The sequence below is a fragment of the Dipodomys merriami genome, unplaced genomic scaffold (assembly GCF_024711535.1).
Source record: "Dipodomys merriami isolate MVZ:Mamm:240054 unplaced genomic scaffold, mDipMer1.0.p SCAF_2, whole genome shotgun sequence".
NCBI classification, from domain to species: domain Eukaryota; kingdom Metazoa; phylum Chordata; class Mammalia; order Rodentia; family Heteromyidae; genus Dipodomys; species Dipodomys merriami.
In genome coordinates, this window is record NW_027203381.1 from 32,403,108 (window position 1) to 32,425,476 (window position 22,369).

The 22,369-nt window shown below is 39.0% G+C and overlaps 1 protein-coding gene across 2 annotated transcripts in view; it reads left to right on the forward strand.

Moving 5' to 3' along the window:
* The window catches only part of B4galt6 (beta-1,4-galactosyltransferase 6), a 59,868-nt gene that overhangs the window by 28,859 nt on the left and 8,640 nt on the right, over nucleotides 1-22,369 (forward strand). For both annotated transcript variants that reach the window (XM_070029389.1, XM_070029390.1), the window contains exons 4-5: nucleotides 10,479-10,603; nucleotides 19,459-19,575. In XM_070029389.1, the coding sequence (XP_069885490.1) occupies nucleotides 10,479-10,603; nucleotides 19,459-19,575 (242 nt within the window). The remainder of the gene's footprint in view (nucleotides 1-10,478; nucleotides 10,604-19,458; nucleotides 19,576-22,369) is intronic.

Consider the following 22,369-nt stretch of genomic DNA (forward strand, 5'->3'; position numbering starts at 1 on the left):
TCATTATCTTGCCCATGTAATTGTAACCCCTCTGTACAGTATTTTCACAATAAAAAAAAAGAAATTTTACCTTATCTAGAAAAAAAATAGAAACAGTAAGTGCTTAGCATGGATGTTTTTATTTGGATTTTTCTGGGTGAATTAGCAATGGGAGTGGATTATATCAATAGTACATTGTGCATTAAAGCAAAGGCAAGCATGCTTTTAGTTTTCCTTTCCTTTTATTCTTACTTATAATACATTAGCTGTTATACAGAATACTGCTATTTGTGGAATAATTTCTTTTGTAATTTAACCCTGATACTTTCTATAATTACTAACCTTATGAATATAACAAAATCTGTAGAGGCTTTTTGATATGGATTTAAACAATTGAAATGAAAAACAGCAAACAGGGGAAGTATAAGCAAATAAACTCCAGAAAAGCTCAAATAATGCTTAGTACTACAAACTATCACGTGTATGTTTACTACAGAAAGAGGTAGGCACCATTGTAGGGTAAACAAGCCATTGTTGAGCATACACAGAAGGCCTGGGTATTCACTGTGGCAGAGCAGGAACAAAGGGAGTATGGTTCTATAACGCAGGTAGGTTACCTGCTTCAGGTAACACCTAGAGAAAGGCAGCAAGCTGCTGGGAAAAGCACAGGATGAAGCGAAAGGGAGACAGTGAGGGAGAGAACAATGGGACTGGGTATTCAAGATGGTTCTGTAGGTGGCTAAGAGGGCAGGGGCTCAGGCCAGAGGAGCTGGGGGTTCCTCCAATGGAAAGGGGTTCACTCCAGTTGGAGTGTGTGTGTAAGTGGGGGCTGTGAGAGGTGAACAGCTTGCATAAACACTGAGGGCTTGTATAAGCCCATCCAGGAGATGGGCTGCAGGGGCAGCAAAGCCCTAAGATTGTATCCAGAGGATTGATTGTTAACCTATGTGCATTTCTCTCAGGTAAGAATATACAATTTTCTTTTTTGGTGTTTTAATTTTTTAATTAAGGTTTCCTTAATAGAGTAGTTGTATAAAGAGGTTTCAGGTTTTACAGATTAGATCTTAAGTACAGTGCCTCTTGATCAATATCACCCCTTCCATGGTTCTCCATCTTTCAAGTTCAGCGTTTACATAATGTACATGGAATATCATGACTGTATTTGCTCACCCTTCCTTCCTCCATTCATGACCCCCCTTCTCCCCTCTTCCCTGAAAAACATGTTTCAACCTTAGTCAATTTTTATGCATATAGACATATAATTCTATATGTTTGTAATTTAGATCTAACTTCCACATATGAGAGAAAACATGCACCATTTGTCTATCTGAGCCTGACTTCACCTAACATAATTTTTTTTTCTAGGCCCATCTATTTCCCTGCAAATGACAAAGTGTTATTATATTATTATTTTATTATGTATTATTCTTTCTGATAGTGTGTATTTATCACATTTTCTTGATCTACTTATCTGTTGTAGGGCATCTGGGCTGTTTTCTTAACTAGGCTTTTGGAGAGTACACAATTTTCTGAGGACCTTGGGGCAAAAAAGAATAAACCAAAAACCAAACAAAAACACTGTTCTAGGAGAATGAAGAACCACTGAAGGTCTGGACAGATGAATGATCAAACAGGCCTGTGCTTTGCAAAGACTGTGTATATAAGAAGTTGAAAAAATGGGACTGGGAAGTTGGCTCAGTGGTAGAGTGCTTGCCTTGCATGCATGAGGCCCTGGGTTCCATTCCTCAGCACCACATAAGCAAAACATAGCCGGAAGTGGTGCTGCGGCTTAAGTAGTAGGGCGCTAGCCTTGAGCTGAAGAGCTGAGGGACAGCACCCAGACCTAGAGTTCAGCCCCCACAACCGACAAAAATAAAAAAAAGAAGTTGAAAAAATGAAAGTGAAAGAGAAGATGCTAGAATCAGCATCACCAGTGAGGAACATATTGCAGTGGGCCAAAAGGATAGGACAAGACATGTGCCAAGTCAGTGGCATTGGAAAGAGAGGCCCCCAAAAGAAGCTTCTGGGTGCACTAAGCCCCAATGAAGGGCTAATTATCAGCTTTCTGGAAATAAGCAGGGCAGGATGACATCATGCTTGGAGAGCAAGAACAGTATTAAGTTCATTTGGTAGTTTTGTTTGAAGTGCAAGAGAATTAATGTGGGGTATGGATGTTGCTAAGGGATGTGAACTGGAGATAAGAGGAAGTGGGACAGGAAGAAGGCTAAGAACGGGGCCTGAGAGGATCAGCACTTGTGTGGCTGAGGAGTGGTCTGTAGAAGAGGGAACTAAAAGATATGCAGAAGCCAACTGGCAGTGTCCTGGGAGCCACTAGGGGAAGAGTGTTCCAAGGAAAGCACGTTGAATGAGGAACTGAAAAGGCCATTGAATTCGACACAGGAAATTCATGCAAGCTATCTCAGTAGTGTGGTGGGTTAGGCAAAACGTACTCTGTGGAAAACTAAGTCATATGTATCTTTTTAAAAAGAAATTTGGTGGGAAAGAGGAGAATGGGGAGGAGGGGGGTTCACTGAAGGACTCTTAGGAAGAGATGGCTGAGAGATTGTGTTAGGCATGACAGAAAGTATAGGAAGAAGAGGGACCAGATGGAACTCAGCATAGAGACAGTGGAAGGAAGCAGTGCCGCAGTTTGGATGGTGGTAAGGGTAACTTTTCCTTGAGGCAGTCGAAAGGCAGTCTCTTTGGATTTGACATAGAGAAAGCTAAATCCTTATTTTAACATTCTGATAAAGTAAGACACCTTTTGTTCAGGGGTAGGAATCGGGGTAGGGAAGGCAGCCGAGAAGGACTGAATAGCTTGAGGGCAAGGGTGAATATTTTACAATTTTTTGTAGGGAATTAAAAGTGAAGCAAAAGGTGACTGACTAGATAATCAAGAAAGTCCTCCTGGGAGCCATACATCAATGACAGTTTTGGAGGCCATAACCAGACGTGGTCATCCTAATGGTGGGATTAGTCTTGTGTGGTTATGTGATTTTTCTTCAGTGGTGTTTATTAGGTGGAGAATTCAGGCATTGAAAGCCATTGCTCCAAGGTTGGGATTGACCATCCAGGTGTTGCATGTCCAAAAAGGACAAGAAATAATGGTGTTGGTGAACATGTAGTATCACGATGTGCACAGGAACCACTATACCTTAGTCAGCAGGAATGCAGGCTATCTATCACATGTGTGGGTTCTTGGCGGCAGACCATGGAATATACTTTATATGGTTTAAGAAGGTAATGAATCTATAGGAAAGGACTAGGGAACCCACGGAGATACTAGGTGTCCAGAGAGTTGGACTCAGACATTGAACAGCACAAATAAGACCACATCCCACCCGTGGTGCTCACATCTGCAGATGGAGTGTCACTGCTTGGAGCCACAAGCTGTGCCACTACTTTTCCTGAAAAGTAGTTTTTCAAAGTTCCCCTGTTCTCAGGTTATTACTGCTTTTTCTCAGTCCCTTTGAGTGTATCTGGTCCTGTAACTGCTCAGCCAAGCAGCCGAAATGTTCCGAGATAAAGTTAGTGGGCACAGACATGATTCATGGGCATCTGCAGAGTCCCCAGATTAGCAAACCATTTTATTTTTAAAAGGCCAGATAGAAGGAAGTAAGGAGGTGGCAGTGAAGACTTCTCTCCATCAGGCTGGGCACAGAATTACCTGGGAAAGGAACGAGGCTTTATGCAAGAGTTCTGTGGCATTGAAGGGCAGTTGTTTCCAGGGTGACTGTCGGGATGTGGAAACAGAGTTGATGCCCAGTGATGCTATATGGGACTGGGAAGGCTGCTGTGAATTGGAAGGTGGTGTGGCTAGAGGCATAAAGTGTATAGGAAGTGGATTTATAGAAGATGGAAGTAGCTGGCGACTTGTAGAGTGCAGGTGTGAGTCTATAGATAACTTTCTTTTATGTGCCCTTCATTCAGCACAATTTGAAAGGAATAATACTGGTTAAAGTGAGTTGTGCTGGAAGTGATGGTATTCTATACAATCTATGAAGACATCTATGAAAATTTACTGGCAATTTAATGGCTCCAGAAAACACGTATGACAAGGCAGGAGGAGCAGATGATAAACTATAAACTATTTTAGTAAGCAGACATATTGTTAATTTTATAATGGCTTTTTTTGGGAACAAGAATGAATCAGTGCATTTTAAGGCACACATTGTAGAGTGTGATCCTGAGTTAGCCTGCCAAAACATGAATGAACGTGTATGTCAGCACTAAGGAAATACAGAAGGAGTAGCTGTTGATTATGACTCTGAAGGAGATTTTCAGTTTATCAATCTCTGGGGAGTAGGATGATAATTTGAAGAAGTCTAATGAAGGGTAAGGCCCCTAAAAGTGGGCTAAGGGTTCATCAGGTGTGTTATCAGACAAAATTGGGAACAGAGAACAGTGACTGTTAACTGGAGGTTACAGTTAGTGACTAAGAGTAAATCAAGACAGAACTGTAAGCAAGGCAGGATAATGGGTATAAATTGTGCACTATGGTCAGCCAAGGGTTTGAGCAATTGCCTGGCTATTATTTTGGGTAATCTGTATACATGACACACCTTTTATATAAAAGACATGGGAATGTCTTTTATAAAGGGAGTGGAAATGAGGTGGTAAAGGCAGAGTGGCACAGGAATGGACAGACAGCTTTGTTGTGCGTACCTACTTGTTCATCTATCTATTCATCCTGTGTCCGGTTATTATACAGGGGATATTCGTGTGTGTGTGTGTGTGTGTGTGTGTGTGTGTGTGTGTGTGTGTGTGTGTGTGTGTGTGTGTGTGTGTGTGTGTGTGTGTGTGTGTGTGTGTGTGTGTGCGCGCGAGCGACTAAAACCACATTTTTAAAAAAATTTAGAAAGCTCACCTAAAGAATAGTTGAGTAAGAAGTCATTTGTTAAACAGAAGTTACAAATTATGGATGTTGAGAAGGCATTTTAAATAGACAGTGTCTAGTGCTGCTTTCAGAGGGGGCCATAGGTGACCAATGAAAGAATGACTCAGAGCCATTCAGCCTCAGAGCTGTGCTAGAAGGCAGTACAAAGAATGGGAGAGGACATGTGCTATTTACCAGAATTCTTTCTGACCCTGGAGAAGAATTCACCCAAAGGACATTTCAGGGAGAAATTCAGGTCTTTCACACAGTGTGTTTAACAGCTTTGGGGCTGTGCACATTTAAAGCCCTGAGGGCAAAACAGTGATAATGGTTAGAGAATTCCAATTATGCTTTTTATGCCAGAAAACCAGGTAAAGGCTCCAGATTGAAGAAATCATTTAAAAGTGTTGGTTTATGGAGAAAAGAATTCTCTGCTTTATGTTTTATTAGACATATAAGAAGATTTGTAAATATATAGTCCACGTTGTGTTGGTTAAAGAATTATATTTTAATAGAAAAAAATCTTGAATTATATCATGTAATACATCACATGACAATAGGCTTGTTGTTTGGCACCAAGCATACCTAACAGTTCATGTCCATTTTCCCCAGAGGAGAAACACTGTTGTATTTCTTATAAAGGCAGCATTAGGAAAGTGTAGTAAATGTTCTTAACCAGTGGTGCAGTGAACTCTTCTTAAAGAAATAGTCGGCACAGGAAGCTTGGCTGTCCTGAAGGATAGGTAGCTTTACTTTGTCTGGAATTCCCTGCCCTTCATCTTTCTCTGTGGGTGCTTGGCAGACCTTCTCCCAGGCTTTCAGTTCTTGTACTCTTCCACTTTGAACCTAGCCAATTCCATTTAATGACACTTATTATAATAAATGACATTGTTCACATTTGTTCCCTGATTGATCACACCATCTAGTGAATTTATTTCAGTCAGTATGTTTGTTTATCTATTTATTTTATGTACTTTTGTGCTGGGCTTTAGCTCTGAGGGCCTGGGCAGTGATACTGAGCTTTTTTTTTGCTGAAGGCTAGCACTCTTGTCACTTGATCCACACCCCCAAGTTGAGCTTTTTGGTTGTTAACTGCAGATGAGAGTCTCAGAAACTTTCCTGCATAGGCTAGCTTCCAACTTTGATCCTTAGATCTCAGTCTCCTGAGAGGCTAAAATTACAGATAGGAGCCACCAGCACTTGGCTGCTTATTTTATTTTTTGTCAATTGTGGGGGCGTGAACTTAAAGGCCTAGACACTGTCCCTGAGCATTTTTGCTCAAGGCTTGTACTTTACCACTTTGAGCCACAGCTCCACTTCTGATTTTCTGGTGGTTAATTAGACATAAGAGTCTCTTGGACTTTCTTGCTCAGGCTAGCTTCAAACTACAATCCTCAGATCTCAGCCTCCTGAGTAGCTAAGATTATAGGTGTGAGCCACTGGTGCCCAGCTTTTTTTTTTTCTTTTTAATGCATTTCTATTGTTATTGTGAAGATGATGTACAGAGGGGTTATAGTTATGTAAGTCAAATTAAAAGTACATTTCTTTTTGATCAGTGTTAGCCCTTCTCTTGTTCTCTTCCAGCTTTTTCCTCCTGTCCCCATCCACAAGTTATATAGTTTGTTTTCAATGTAGTGTTTAGTGAGTATCACTGATGGATTTGTTCACCCTTTGTCCCACCATTTCTGTGTCTCCTCATCTTCTTCCAAAGACAGATAAATGAACAAACAAGACAAAAGGTAAACAAAATAAAACATAGCAACAAAGAAAAAAAAAACCCTCTTGTTTCCATTTCCTAGAGGTCATTCCAATAAATAGTACTTTATATGATCACATGCACATAAGTATTGGGGACTCTGTGCTTCTCCCTAAGAATGGCCTCCTTTTTGACCTTGAAATCTCTAGTGATGAAAGCATTCGTTCCCAGGTGAAGATTTCACTTTTATTTATTTTTTATGCTTTTTTTAAATTGTGAAAATACTGAAGATTTCACTTTTAATACAGAGAAAATGAAGATGGGAGTCCTCTGGACCTCAGCGGATTCTCTCTTTATTTTCCTTGAAATCTGGGCCAGTCAAGGCTGGGCTGAGCTAGCCACTGGCTTAGTTTCCACATGGAAAGGATGTGTGTCTTCCTGGTTCAGTTCCTACTGGGAGATTACAAAGGTTCTTCTTCTTCTTTTTCTTTCTTCTTCTTCCTCCTCTTCCTCTCCCCTTCCTCTTCCGCTCCCCCTTCTCTTCCCCCTTCCCCTTCTCCTTCCCCTCCCCCCTCCCTCCCTCCTTCCTCCTCCTCCTTCCCTCCTCCCCCTCCTCCCCCTCCCCCTCCCTCTCCCCCTCCTTGCACTGGTATATTTGAGTGAAACCTGAAGAGGTGGAAGAAGCCTTGGTTGGGGACCCTATTCCTTTCCTGTTCCCCCTTGTTTATTGGAAGAAGTTTTTTCCACCCTGGACTATTGTAAGCACATCTGCACTAACTCCCACTGTGAGCTTCTTCCTGGCTGTGTTTCTATAACTTGCCCTTGTCCCTTCTGTGCACACGATCTTCTATTTGACACCATCTTTATCCCCAGCAGTCAGTGTTCACCTTTCCCTTTGTCTTACTTTCACTGTTCTTTGTGGTGGCAGTGCCCGTGCTAGAAGGCCCATTTTCTCTCCCCCAAGGTAAGGATGTTGCTGTCCAGGACAGCACATCACTGACATGACAACTTCATGTCACTGGTTATCTTTGGCCTTCAGCCAGCAAGGTAGTAAGCTTTTAGAACAAAGACCCAGAAGCTTCTAATAGAATCTGAGAGGGTGGATGGGAGAGGCAGCCAGAAGGAAGGTGAATTTGGGTACCTGAGGTATTAGGGATGAAGATGATCAGTCAGAGACGGGTAGGAAGCCATCTCCAGGAGCAGGCCTCTTTTAATTTGGCAGCACATGTGCATTGGAGATGGAAATTAAACCACAATGATGCTGGAGAAAACCGCTGACAATAATGATGATTACAGCTGCTGAGAAATACGGCTGGAAAAGAGACAAAAATAAAATTGGTTTAACAGTGCATGAAGAATACCAACTTCAGTTACTTCCATGAACTGCTTATTATTTAGCCTAATCACTATCATTTTAGCAATCATGAATACTATTAAATGCATCAGATTTATTTGTGTGAAGTTTATTTGATTATAGTGTTAGATTCTGTTTTTGTCAGCTCAGTCATGATAGTCTGTACTTATGTTGATGGATCACTATTATATTTGACCTACCCTTTCACTGTAAGTTCATAGTTCTCCTAGTTCTTTGGGGAAAATTTGACCTTTCTAAGATTAGGAAGTCTGCATATCTACATCTCAAGTGGATATTTGGTTATAAAGACCATAAATTTATCAGCAGAGCAGGCAGCCCTTAGACAATTACACGCTTTTTCTTTTCCCTAGTCTGTTCTTGGGACACATGTATTTGTATTTGCATACTTCTCTGTAGTATGTCTCCATGCTGAATGAAGCACTGATGGTCTTACCTAATCCCAGTGAGGAAAGGTGAGAAGTGAGTGAAAACCTTGCAGAATACAGAATAACCTAATAAAAGGGCCTGTCTGTTTTCTTTTATCTCCCCTTCCTTCCTTCCTTCCTTCCTTCCTTCCTTCCTTCCTTCCTTCCTTCCTTCCTTCCTTCCTTCCTTCCTTCCTTCCTTCCTTCCTTCCTCTCTCCCTCCCTCCCTCCCTCCCTCCTTTTCCTCCTTCCCTCCTTCCCTCCCTTGTTCTCTCTCTCTCTCTCTCTCTCTCTCTCTCTCTCTCTCTCTCTCTCTCTCTCTCTCTCTCTCTCTCTCTTTCTCTCTTTCTTTCTGCTTGAACTCTGGACATGGGTGCTGTCCCTCAGCTCTTCAGTCCAAGGCTAGTGGTCTACCACTTGAGCCACAGTGCCATTTCCAGTTTTCTGGTGGTTAATTGGAGATAAGAATCTCACAGACTTTCCTGCTGAGGTTGGCTTTGAACCATGATCCTCAGATCTCAGTCTCCTAAGTAGCTAGGATTATAGGCGTGAGCCACTGGTGCCCAGCTGAACCTAGTGTTTTCTATGTGAAATTGTAGTCACAAGAGGTTCAGAAGGCTTGGTTGGAAAACCAAACCTTGGTTGTTAGTTTATGAGATGAGGATTCAAGGAAAGAATTTGAGTAGAGGACATTCCAAAGCCATATGTGAGTGTCAGATGATGTTTGTTAATGGTTAAAAGATGACCTGTAGTGTTGCCTTACTAGCCTTTATTGGACACACGGAGGATAACTTTGCTTTGAAGGAATGTTATTGATCATGTCACTATTTTGATGTTTGGCTGAAGATGCAGAACCTCCTGACTTTTTAAATCAGATTTTAGCTAGATTAGGGGAAGTGATTCTTTTTCTGTCCAAGATCCACTCCCCCCTCCATTTCAAAGGTACATGGTAAAAATTTGTTTAGCAGTGGTTGTTAGTTTGGAGAGTGAATATTTAGGATATCTTTGGAATTCCTGCTTATTCAGTTTGTATACCAAAGGTATATATGCTAGGTGCTCACAGTAATGTTTTAAATGGTTTGTAAATTTTCTCTCAAGAAATATCAGAGAGCTGAGTGTGGTGGTATATGTACTGAGGCATGTGGATTGTGAGTTTGAAGCCAACCTGTTCTATATATCCAGATCTTATAAAAGTCAGTAACTTGAGGCCTCAGCTTAGAAGATGAGTACATGTTTAACATGCTCAATCCCTATCACTATCCTCCAACCAAAAAAAAAAAAGAAAGTAAAACAAAATCAGTAGATTGTAGTAATAGTAACCTATTGAGTGTGCCCAGTGAGATATCTGCTCTCCGTCTTTCTCCCAGACACAAACCGCTGTCAGTATATGTGGGGGTTGGCTTCAGGATCTCTCCATCTAGGCTACCACAATTCACGATCAAGTCCTTTATATAATATAACATAGTGTTTGCATATTACATGTGTACATCCTCAAGTATACTTTAAATCATCTTTAGATTAGGTATCATAACAAATGTAATGCAAATGCTATCTAGATACCCTCAGTAGAATCTGGGATTCCTTTCCTATTACTCTGCTTATTTAACTCTCATATACTGTACTGTTTGTCTCCTGTGTTGGAAATGTTGTGTTAGGTGTGTGTGTGTGTGTGTGTGTGTGTGTGTGTGTTTGTGTGAGAGAGAGAGACAGACAGAGACAGAGAACGAGAAAGAGACAGAGACGGAGCGTACCAATTCTATATCTTAAACTCAGGACCTCATGTTCTCATTTGGCGTGGCATTTTTGCTCATAGCTGGCATTCTACCACTTGAGTTGCGTCTCCAGTTCTAAGTTTAAAAATACTTGAATCATTAAATTTGAACAACACACTGTTAGGACATGCAACCATTTCCTCCCGAAGTATTAACTGTCCAGTGTATTGATCAAAAGCAAAAAGATAGATATTTTCTTTGCCTGATTTAACCAAACAGAGTAGGGTGATCATGTAAATTATCATCTGAAAATAGGGACGTGTTGATAATGGGAATAAACTATGTCTGGCAACTAGGTTATACCCAGCTACTTGTCTTTGTCCTTCATGCATCTTTGAAAAATATTACAACAATTCTTCATGTTTTCCACTTACAGGGGGATTCCTCAATGTCAATGTAAGTGAAGTCAGTTTTGATGAAGTTCATCAGCTCTTCTCCAAGGATTTAGATATTGAGCCAGGAGGTCACTGGAGGCCTAAAGACTGTAAACCAAGATGGAAGGTGAATTATTTTTATCATAAGAAATGTGACTATTGCTTTGCAATTGGGATAAAGAATGAAACATTGTTTAAGTATTAAATATTTACAGTTCCAGTGTGATTGATAATGTTATCAGTACTTTTTAAGTTCTGGCAAAAAATTAATATGACATGAGTTTGACTTGGGAAACAGATTTCCATTCTTTTTGTTCTGCTGTGCTTGGAAGAGAGGCTGTGAGTCCTCTCCCCCCTGCAGACATCTCTAATGACTGTTGACTCCTGCAGGCAAAGCCCCACCAGTTTCTGGAACTGTGAGAGCTGGAAAGATACTAATATCTGGATTTTCAGCTGGGTCCAGCATTGGGGTTTTCAAGCTCTGTTTCTCATATTTAGTATTCTAAAGTGCCCAGTGGTCACTGAAGGGCTCGAAAGGGGGCGGGGGGCTCCTCACATGTGTTTCCAAATAGAGAGCACAAGCCTTTGGTATTAAAAATAATTTTTTTGTTATCTTTAAGTAGTTGTGCAAAGGACTTTCAATTCAGCATGTCAGTTTCTGAGTACAGTACATCTTGATCAGTGTCACCCTTTTCTTCATTCTCTCCAGCGTTCTGTTTAATGTTTTATTTGAAAAATATTTAAGAGGGTCAGCCTCTTGTGAAGTTAAGAAAATTATTAAAACCATGATTTGAATAGAGTTGCTCTCAATACTGTGAAATTAATAGTATAATTTTATGTAATGCTGTTCTAATTAAATAGAAAGTAGAACTTGCATAATGCAGATGAAAGTATAAAAGATTAAATCAAAATGTTATGTCCTAAAGCATTGTGATATAACTGTAGTCTGGAAATAGTTTTCAGTTTGTTATAAAATATTCATATTCTTTGAACGTATTTGTATGTTAGCATCAACAAAATCCCTGGCAGGGAGAACTATATATTGTTAAACCTGACAAAAGTCCTCTGACTTCATTGACCTTGAATGCTTGGTGTTCAGGGATGTGTGTAATTCCTGTCTGCATCTCCAGTGCACAGAATATTGCTTTGTGTAGGGTAAGCACTAAACAGAGTTTTGTTGAGTTGACTTTTTGAGGCTAATAAATGCCTTTTTGGCTTTGTTGCAAGTGATTAAACAAATGCTCAGCTTTCTCATGGCCTCAAACAAGTTACAAAGCTGCCTGAATGACTTTCAGTACATATTTTAGCAAATTATTCTGTTTTATAATTGCTTTATGCTGTTTCCCAGATCAGATTCATTTGGTAAATTAAGCTTTTCATACTTCTTGAAGAATTTTTCTCTTATATTTGTATTTCTGTGAAATATGTCCCAGTTTATGCACATTCCACTTTCAAAACATATCCTAGGCAGATAAATAATTTTTATTACTTGAATGTTGAATGTGTAGGTTGAATAGCAATGGAATAAAAGACATGTAATCATAAATGTTGGGGTGGCCTGAAAATCGATGTTGAGATGTAAGTAGGAAATAAAGTAGGCCCCTCACGAGGGCACTGTCTAACCTTCTAGCGTGGTAATTTGGTATTGGAGAAACTTGAAGTGTTTTTGTCCTTTGGTCTGCCAGATAGATTCTAAATTTTATGATATGTTTTCGACTCATTTTTTAGGAGACAGATGCATCACATGAATAGCTCCTACTTGCAGTTGTGAGTGGACTGTAAACTCTATGTGATGTAGTACGTAAGGAGTACTGAAAAGGTCTCCAAGAAACAAACTAATTTAGGGATCTAAAATTAGCTTGTTTCACTTAGGTGCTATGAAACAAGCTAATTTTAGATCCACTTTCACTTTCATCTTCTCAGCATAGTCTTTAGTTCTAAGCTATGAAATTACTGAAGGTATGAGAGGAATTTGAGAGAGATTCTTCAGTGATGAACTGTACTTGCTATATTTAATTAAGTGATTCCTCCACTTTCCTCCTCTTTGTGTGTGTGTGTGCTAATATAATACTGGGATAGAAAATAATGAGGGGGTAAGAAGAACTGGACTTATATCAGACATCTGCTGTTCAGTTTTGTTTTGTTTTCTGCTGGTCCTAGGGCTTGAACTGCAGATATCTGGTAGCATCTTTCCTTAATTTGTCATTTGCCTTAACTATTCTTATTGTCTACTTACATTATCTCATAGGTTGCCAACTTGTGTTCAAATGGAAAACCAGGAAGGGCAAGCACACTTCGATTTCACTAGAAGTTATCATATTGCTTATGCTCTGATATAGTAGGTGGTAGGGATATGGACTCACCATCTAATTCCTTCCTCTCCTTTTCTCATAGCCATTTCCTAAATTAAGACAAACCTAAGAATGGGTGCTGGTGGTTCATGCCCCTGTAATCCTAGTTACTCAGGAGGCTGAGATCTGAGGATCTCAATTCAAAGCCAGCCTGAGCAGCAATGTCTGTGAGATTCTTCTCATGCCTATAATTGTATATATACAAATGGTTAAGATTAGGAAGACTGTGGTTCAAAGCTAGCCCTAGCAGAAAAGTCCAAGATACTCCCATTTCTAAAATAAACAGCAAAAAAATCAGGCTGGAGGCATGACTGAAATACAGTTGGTGCAGTTGAGAAAGCAAGTCAAGCAAACATGAGGCACTATACTGGCAGAAAGATAAAAGGGTAATCATAGAGGCCTCTGAATCAGATTTATTTAGGAATTCCTGAATATGCCACCCTTGCTGAAGTTATCAACGAATCCCTTCTCAACAGGGAGTTCTACCTCCATCTGTGACCATCTTGTGAGGAAAAGGAAGGAGTCTTGGATGTTGGTCTAGTATTGCTGTGATAACCTTGAGATAGTCAGGCTGTGAGCCAAATGATATCTGTGGTACTGACCATATAAGAGTGTGATCCACAGGGGCCTTGCAACCACATCAATTCCTACCACTTACCAAATTATCTGTCGGTCTGTCTTCCACCAACCGAGCATCTGCTTACCTATCTGCCCCTCTTTCTTGCTATCTCATCAGCACTAAAGTAGTATGAATAGTTGGTATGGTTTCTGGTGTAGACAACTTTGGTTTACTAAACCATATTATGTTCTCTCATAGTAATTTAGAGTTTTATTCTGTTTATGATTCTGGTAATATAAATGGATAAATGTTTCTCTTACTTTGCTTTCTCTCTCTGTCTCTCTCTGTCTCTCTCTGTCTGTCATCTCTCTCTGTCTCTCTCTCTCCTTTCAGTACTACTAGGAATTGAACACAGGGCCTCATATATGCTAAGTATGTGTTCTACCATTAAGCCTCACCCCAGGTCTTAATGTTAACAGTTTTTTGTTACAATATTTAATATATCTTATTTTTATAAGTACAGATTAGGTTCAGAATTTATGATTCTCTGTTACTTGCATTCATTCATTGATAAAAGTTATTTGGTCTAGGTAAAATTATTCATACCAGGTTTAAGGTTTTTATGTGATTTTCTGCTACCACCAGTTTAGATTGTATTTCAAAATCCAGAATATACAATGACAAAGAGGTATTTTGATTAGATAGGGTGTACTGTTAAGTTTGAAAACATAGTATTTTTGGTTTATGATATGTGGAAAATTAGTTTTAATTTCAAAATCGATCAGAAAATTAGCAATTATAATGTCAGCTTAGCTCAGAATAGTGGTTTAAAAACATTTCAACCCCTGTTGCAACAATGAGAAGTACAAGTTGTCATGTCAAAAACGAACTTTACAACTTGTGGGGAGGGGGGATTGGGTCGGGGGGGGGAGGGAGGATGGGAAGGGATGGGAAGGGTAAACAAAGGAGGAGGCTACAATGCTTGATAAGAAATGTACTCACTATCTTGCCCATGTAATTGTAACCCCTCTGTACAGTATTTTCACAATAAAAAAATTTCAACCTTTTAGCTTATGCATGGACAAATCTGAATTGTCAAAAAGACTTAGCTTGTATGGGAAAGTTAGGAAACAAAATAGTAAGTGATGATTGGTAATTATTCTATATTGTGACAATATTTTTTATGATACTCAGAATTGAACTCAAAATCTATGCTTATTAGACAAGTACTCTACCACTTGGCCACACTTCCAGTCATTTTTTAATTGGAGTTATTTCTTAAGTAGGGCTTTGCAATTTTTCTACAGGTGTCTCAGACCAAGATACTGTTGATTGATGTTTCCTTCCTACAAATTTGATCACACATGCATGAGGCCATACCTGGTTGTTTGATTTTTATTTTAATTTTTTTTGGTCGTGGGGCTTGAACTGTGGCCCTGGGTGGGGCTTGAAGTGTGGGTCTGGGCGATGTCCCTCAGCTCTTCACCTCTAACACTTGAGCCACAGAGCTGCTTCCAGTTTTCTGGTGGTTAATTGTAAATAAGATCTCATGGACTTTCCTGCCCGGTAGGCTGGCTTTGAACCTTGGTTCTCAGATCTCAGCCTCCTGAGTAGCTAGGATTACAGTGAGCCACCTGTGCCCAGCCATACTTGTTTGTTTTTCCCAAAGATTACTTTTTATCTGGTTGGTCTTTGGGTCTCTGTTCCTTGAGTAGCAGATATTATAGACAAGAACCTCTGTTCCTGGTTTGTATTATATAGATAGTATTTTTCAGTCTTGAATTCCAATAAATTTTTTTGTATGTATGGTGCTGGGGATCAAACTCAGGGCTTCATAAATGACAGGCAAACACTTGAATTATGTCCTCAGCTCTTTTATTCCCCTATATTCAAAGAATCACTTCCATATACATGTTTTCTTTGATTTATGAAGATAAAACTTCGGTTTGTGAAGGCAAACTTTTTTGGTTCATGAAGAAAAGCTTCTTTGTTTTCTTTTCTTTCTTTTTTTTTTAAGGTCCGGTCGTGGGGCATGAATTCTGGGCCTGAGCGCTGTCCCTCAGCTCTTCAGCTCAAGTGCTCTACCACTTGAGCCACAGCACCACTTCTGGCTTTTTTCTTTTTGCTTATGTGGTGCTGATGAATGGAACCCAGGGCCTCAGGCATGCAAGGCAAGCGCTCTACCATTGAGCTAACTTCCCAGCCCACAGCTTCTTTGTTTTCTGACTGTGTATGACCACAGTTTGTTAAACTAATGATTCTAAAAAATGCTGTTGACTAAATTACTTTTAAGTTAAATACCATCTTACCTCTGAAATAAACTTATAAAGATACCAAAAGCTTAATTGTGCATCTTGATTAAGTGAAAACTGTTGTTATTCATCAACATTATGTATATATGGTAATGTCATATATAATTGAGTCAAAAAAGTCATTGTTTCGTTTTGTTTGTTTTTTTAGATTTTTAAATGTTTTTTATTGTAAAAATAGTGGACAGAGGGGTTACAGTTACATGAATAGTGGAATGAGTACATTTCCTATCCAGCCTTCTCTCCCCACCCCCGCAACTACCCACTCACCCTTCCCCCAAGTTGTAAAGTTTGTTTTCAACATGGTGTCTTGTACATCTCATTATTACAATGGGCAAACCTATATCCTTATTTCAACATTTTGTTATTTCCCTTCCCCTCCCCAAATTAGAAAAATGTATATACAAGATGCAGGGTACTAGAATGAAATACAGTGAAAACGGGTTATACTGTGGGGAAAGAACATACCAACCCCCCACCCCCTAAAAAATCATATATTACATTTTAAATATGTTAAAAAACATTAGCAAGAAAGAAAAAACAAGTTGTATCCCTATCTTGGGGTTCATTTCACTTAACATCATCTTATATGGTCATATGTACATAGCTTTTGACCTTTTCTCCTTGTCCTAGACTAATACTAGTTATTGCAAATTAGGGAAACCATGGGACCTATGTTTCTTTGGGCCTGGCTTACTTCACTTAATACAATTTTTTCCACGTCTTTCCATTTCCTAACAAATGGTGTGATGTCTTTCTTTCTGATGGAGGGATAGAATTCCATTGTATATACCACATTTTCTTGATCCATACATCTACTGAGGGAATCTGGGTTGGTTCCATATCTTAGCTATGGTAAATAATGAATGCTGCAATAAACATAGCTGTGCTGGTAGCTTTAGTATAGCCCTGTTTGTGATCGTTTGGGTAAATGCCCAAAAGTGGGATTGCTGGGTCATAGGGGAACTGTATGTGAAGTCATTTGAGGAACTTCCATACTGCTTTCCCACATCGTTGAACAAGTTTACACTCCCACCAACAATGCAGAAAGGTTCCCTTTTGGCCACATTCCCTCCAGCATCTTTGTTACTAGATTTCTTGATTATAGCCATTCTAACTGGGGTGAGGTGGAATCTCAATGTTGTTTTGTTTTACATTTCTTTTATGGCTAGAGAAGTTGAGCATTTTTTCATGTCTTTTGGCCATTCTTATTTCCTCTTCAGAGAAGTGGGCTAAAGACCACCTATTTATCAGACAGTTGTTTCTTTCAGGATTGGTTGTTGGGGGGATTTAGTTTTTTGACTTCTAAATGTATTTTAGATATAAGACCCTTGTCTGTTGTATGGCTAGTGAAGATCTTCTCCCAATTCATGGGTTGCTATTGGTTTTGCTAGCTATGTCCTTTGCCATGCAGAAATTCTGCAATTTCATGTACTCCCATTTGTCCAACCTTTCTTTGATTTGTTGTGTTTCTGGGTCTTTATTAAGAAAATTTTGGCCTGTGCCAAGGAGCCCTAGAGTTTCTCCTATTCCTTCCTGTAATGTTTTCAGGGTGTCTGCTTTGACTTAGAGGTTTTTGATCCATTTGGAGTTGGTTCTGGTGCAGGGTGAAATATAAGGATCTACCTTTAGTTTTCTACAGGCGGTTAATCAATTTTGCCAACACTATTTATTGAAGAGGCTGTCTTGTATTCTATTTTTTTAGTTCCCTTATTGAAGATTAGGTGGCTATAGGTCTGTGGGTTCATTTCTGGGTCTTCAGTTCTATTCCATTGGTCTTCAGGTCTTTTCTTGTGCCAGTACCAAGCTGTTTGGATTACTATGGCTTTGTAGTAGAGTTTAAAGTTTGGTATTGATATTCTGTCAGCACTGTTGTTTCTGCTAAGATTTTTTTTGCTATTTGGGGTCTCTTATTGTTCATATGAATTTTTGGATTGCTGCTTCTATTTCATTGAAGAATGAGGTTGGGATACTGATACGTTTTTTCCACTTCCTTACTTCTGCTTTAATTTCCTTTTTCAGGATTTTAAAGTTTTCATCATAGAGGTCCTTCAGTTCTTTAGTTAATTCCTAGGCATTTTATTTTTTGTGGGGTTATTACAAAAGGAGTTGCTTTCCTGATTTCAGCCACACTCTTCTCCTTATTGGCATACAGAAAAGCCATTGATTTTTAAGGGTTAATTTTATACCCTACTACTTTGCCAAAGTTTCAGATTAGCTTGAGTAATTTGGGAGTGGAATCTGGGGTTCTTTAAATACAAGATCATGTCATCTGCAAAGAAGGGAGAGTTTTACTTCAACTTTCCCTATTTGGATCCCCTTTTTCTTTGCATCTTATTGCTATAGGTAGGCATTCTATTACTAAATTGAAGAGAAGTGGAGAGAGTGGACATCCTTGTCTCATTCCTGAGTTTAGAGAAAATGGCTCTAGCTTTTCACCATTAAGTATAATTTTGGCTATAGGTTTGTCTTACACAGCCTTTATTATATTGAGGAATGTTCCATGGATTCCTAGTTTTTCCAGAGCCTTCATCTTAAAGGAGTGTTCGAGGCTGGGTCTTGTTGTACAACCCAGTGTGGCCTTGAACTAGAGTTTCTCAGCTTTCTGAGTGCTAGGATTACAATTGTGTACCACCACACCTGGGTAAGGTAGAACTCTTGGTCAGCTGAAACTGAAACATTTGATTTCTGGTTTCTGCTAATTTATCTCTCAAGAGAGTCTCTGTGCAAGATACTCACATAGAACCTCATATTCACATGGAACCTCTTCTCGATTTGAAAACTCAAAGCATTTCTGTTTTTACTTTTAATTGACATATACTTGTACTTATTTATGAATTACAATGTAATAACTCAGTACAGATAGTGAATAGTTATCAAATTAAAGTCAATTAGCATTTCTGACTTTTTGTACAGTTATCACTTCTTAGTGTTTAGAGACTTTGGACTCTTTCAGTTTATCATAAAATATGTAATTGATTGTTGTAAAAGTAGGGTTAGCCTACTGTGCTACAGAATGCTAGGACTTACTCTTAACCTAGTTGCATTTTGGTCTCGATCTTCCACCATCTTTCTCACTTCCTTCTCCCCCTACCTTTTCTACCCTTCAGCTCTCCTCTCGTTTTAGAAGCAGCTATTTTAGCTTAGACATATTAGTAAGAACATGAGACATTTGTTATGTCTGTTATATTTCACTTAATAGTGTCTTCCAAAAATGTATTTATGATCAACTTTAAAACCTAAAAGTTAATATTGGTACATCCTTCTTTCTCACGCCTCACCTCCAATCTATAGTTTCCTCTTGTGTGTCTTAAAAATCCATATAGCTCTCTTCCCAACCCCACCCTTTAGTTCTAGCTCCCATTTACCTCTTTACATGGACTGTTGTGTTAGTTTCCTGAGTCCAGTTTTGTTCTTCTCCATTCCACTCTTCATACTTGCACCACAGTTGTCTTCACCACCAGCAAATCTCAACCTGTCATTCTTAGAACTCTCCAGTGAAGACCACATCTTTTGATTGACCTCCAGAGCCCCTCTCAACCTCCCCTGCTTCCCAAGAACACAAATAGCCTGTGAGTGCTCACTGTCAAGTATATGCTGTGTGTGTGAATTTAAACACCTACATGAACTTGGAAATTTCAGCTTTACTGGTCTTGCTTATTTTGTTGTGTAGGCTGTTTGGGTGCTTCCAAGGTTCAGTGTTATCTTTGCTTCTAGGATTTACTGCTATATCTACTTACTGACGTGACTGTTTGTTTTAAAGGTGGCCGTTCTCATTCCTTTCCGCAATCGCCATGAACATCTGCCAATCTTTTTCTTGCATCTGATTCCAATGCTCCAGAAACAACGGTTGGAATTTGCCTTTTATGTCATTGAGCAGGTGAGAATACTTTTTAAGATAATTACTGAGTACAACTTAAACTCTTGACTATGGCTTTAGTTAAAATGTTTAAGGATAGGGGCTGGGAAGGTGGCTCAGTGGTAGAGTGCTTGCCTTCCGTGTATGAGCCCCTGGGTTCGATTCCTCAGTACCACATAAGCAGAAAAAGCTGGAAGTGGCTCTATGGCTCAAGTGGTAGAGCGCTAGCCTTGAGCTGAAGAGCTCGGGACAGCGCCCAGGCCCAGAGTTCAGGCCCCATTACTGACAAAAAAAAGTTTAAGGATAATCAGGTAATTTAAATCCTTTGATTTAGAGTTGAATAAAAGATTTCGGATTGGATCTGTACTTTTTTTCTTTTAATAATTGTAATTACCCTATAGTAAATGTCAAGCAGGTCAAACTTGGTCAAATTTGGTCAAACAGGTTAATCAGTTATTATGTTTGAGAAAAGATAACATTGACGTATTTTAGTGACATTGTACACTTGGTACAGTCATCTGGGCTTCAAATTGGGGTGTGTTCTAAATTATATGTGGCACTCCAGAGTGACCTCAGATACATTCACTGTGTTCAGTTTTGCAAGAACATTTCAGTTTTGAAGGAACATTTCAGTTTTCTACCCATAGATTTCCATAGAGCAAGGGAAGAAGGACTCTGTGTGTGTGTGTGTGTGTGTGTGTGTGTGTGTGTGTGTGTGTGTGTGTGTGTGTGTGTGTGTGTGTGTGTGTGTGTGTGTGTATTGTGTGTGTGTGTGTGTGTGTGTGTGTGTGTTTATGGTATCCAGATCTGTATGATTCTTGGTTGAGGACTTCTTTGTACTAGGGTATGGGTGCTAGTTAACCCTGAAAATTAATATTTGATCAACATTATTAGGCACATCAGAGCCACATTTTTTTCCAAGTGGCACACAGTGAACATTTGCTGTCCTGTTTTCAGTTTTTCATTGTGAAAGCCATCTTTCTTGGTAAAAGAACATTGACTTTCTGTTGTAGACTATGTACCCAGATTGCATTATTCTATTATTATATTTGGTAGCAGACTATTCAAATGTTTATTCCTAAGGTCTTTATAGTTTTTCTTCCTTAGTGATTTATTCTGCATCTGTCTCTTTAAAGAAAAAAGATTCTCAGATTTTTGTTTCTGCTTTTTTTATTGTGGAAATACTGCTCATCTAAAATACTTATAGGTATATAAAGAATTCTTTAAGTTTTTTCCCTGTAAATATAATGATTAAATTAAGCCAGTGTAAATTTTTTTTTTTTTTTTTTTTTTTTTTGGTCTTGGGGCTAGAACTCTGGGCCTGGGAACTGTCCCTCAGCTCTTCAGCTCAAGGTGAGCATTCTACCACTTGAGCCACAGTGCCACTTCCAATTTTCTGGTGGTTTATTGGAGATAAGAGTTTCACAGACTTTCCTGCCTGGGTTGACTTTGAACCATGATCCTCATATCTCAGCCTCCTGAGTAACTAGGATTATAGGTGTGAGACACTGTACCCAGCTCAAGCCAGTGTATTTTTTAATGCAGCACATAAACTATGAAAATTGACCTATTTTATCTGGTAATAAGTAAAACAAAAAGCTGCTTCCATAACAATGATGATACTAGATTTCAAGATCATTACTGTCAACTGTTAGTTTCACTCTTTGAAGCTTTAATCAGTTGTCCATAATGTCCTGGGAGATAATGATAACTTTCTGTTATGTTAAAGTCATCAGCACCATTGAATTATTTTGTGAATATGATGAAAACCTCTTTGCAAAAAATCTATATTTTAATTTTCAAGCCTCTTAAGTCGAGGAATCTCAGTCTTTGTCAATATTAATTCAGGGGCATACATTTGATAGTGTGTGGTTTTGAGCTAATAATATCTTCACTTATGAAATAGAGGAGTAATTCTTCTTCTGGATTGGTGCCCAGGAGAAATGCTCAACAACTGATGAAAAGCTGAACTATTCTAGTTAAATATGAAGGGTTGTGCAGGGGTTTACCTCTTCTCCAAACTCAAAAATTGAAATGAAAGAAAAAAAATCTTGTAAATCAAACCATAAGAACAGAGAGAGTGCACATTTCCTCTTGGCCCTTACTTAGGAAGCTCCTGAAGGAGGTTACTCAGCAAAGCAAGTAAAGCAAATAAAAGGCATGGATGATCATAGGGCATGAAGTAGAAGTCCAGTTTGGTAGCAGCCAGTCCAGACTACAAGACAAAAGTGAGGGCACTGGGAAGTGAGCTTGGGAGGAGCTGATGGATGATTTAGTTTCAATGATTCCATCAGTTACTAATTGCTCAGACCTTATTGACTGGTCCTTTCTAACAAAATAATATATACAATGAAAACTAGGGCTAATCTTGGTTTGATAAAGACAACAAAATCAGTTCACTCAACTGTTAAAGCCCATCTTCTTCAGTCAAGAGTAATAATACATTGCAGCTCTTCTAGCCATTCCAGCACTTATCACCATACTTTAGCACAATAGAAGTTCTGTTTCTTGCTTTTGTTAACCTTGGGAACTGTCTGGCTTTGTGTCATGGAGGTTGAGGAGTTAAACCACCATACCCACTGCCTAGCACTAGTCTCCCAATATAGTTTTATTGTAATCTTTAAAAATTACATGCTAGAGTTTTCATTGTTAGAACTTCTTATTCTTTTTATTAACATTTAAATATTATGTCCAAATTTATTTAAAACATTTTAAGACCTTAAAGGAAAGTCAAAGGTGATTTTGAGATGCCAGTAATAATGTTAAATTGATCTCCCTTTCATTTTATTCTGTGTATTTCACTGGTGAAGAAGAG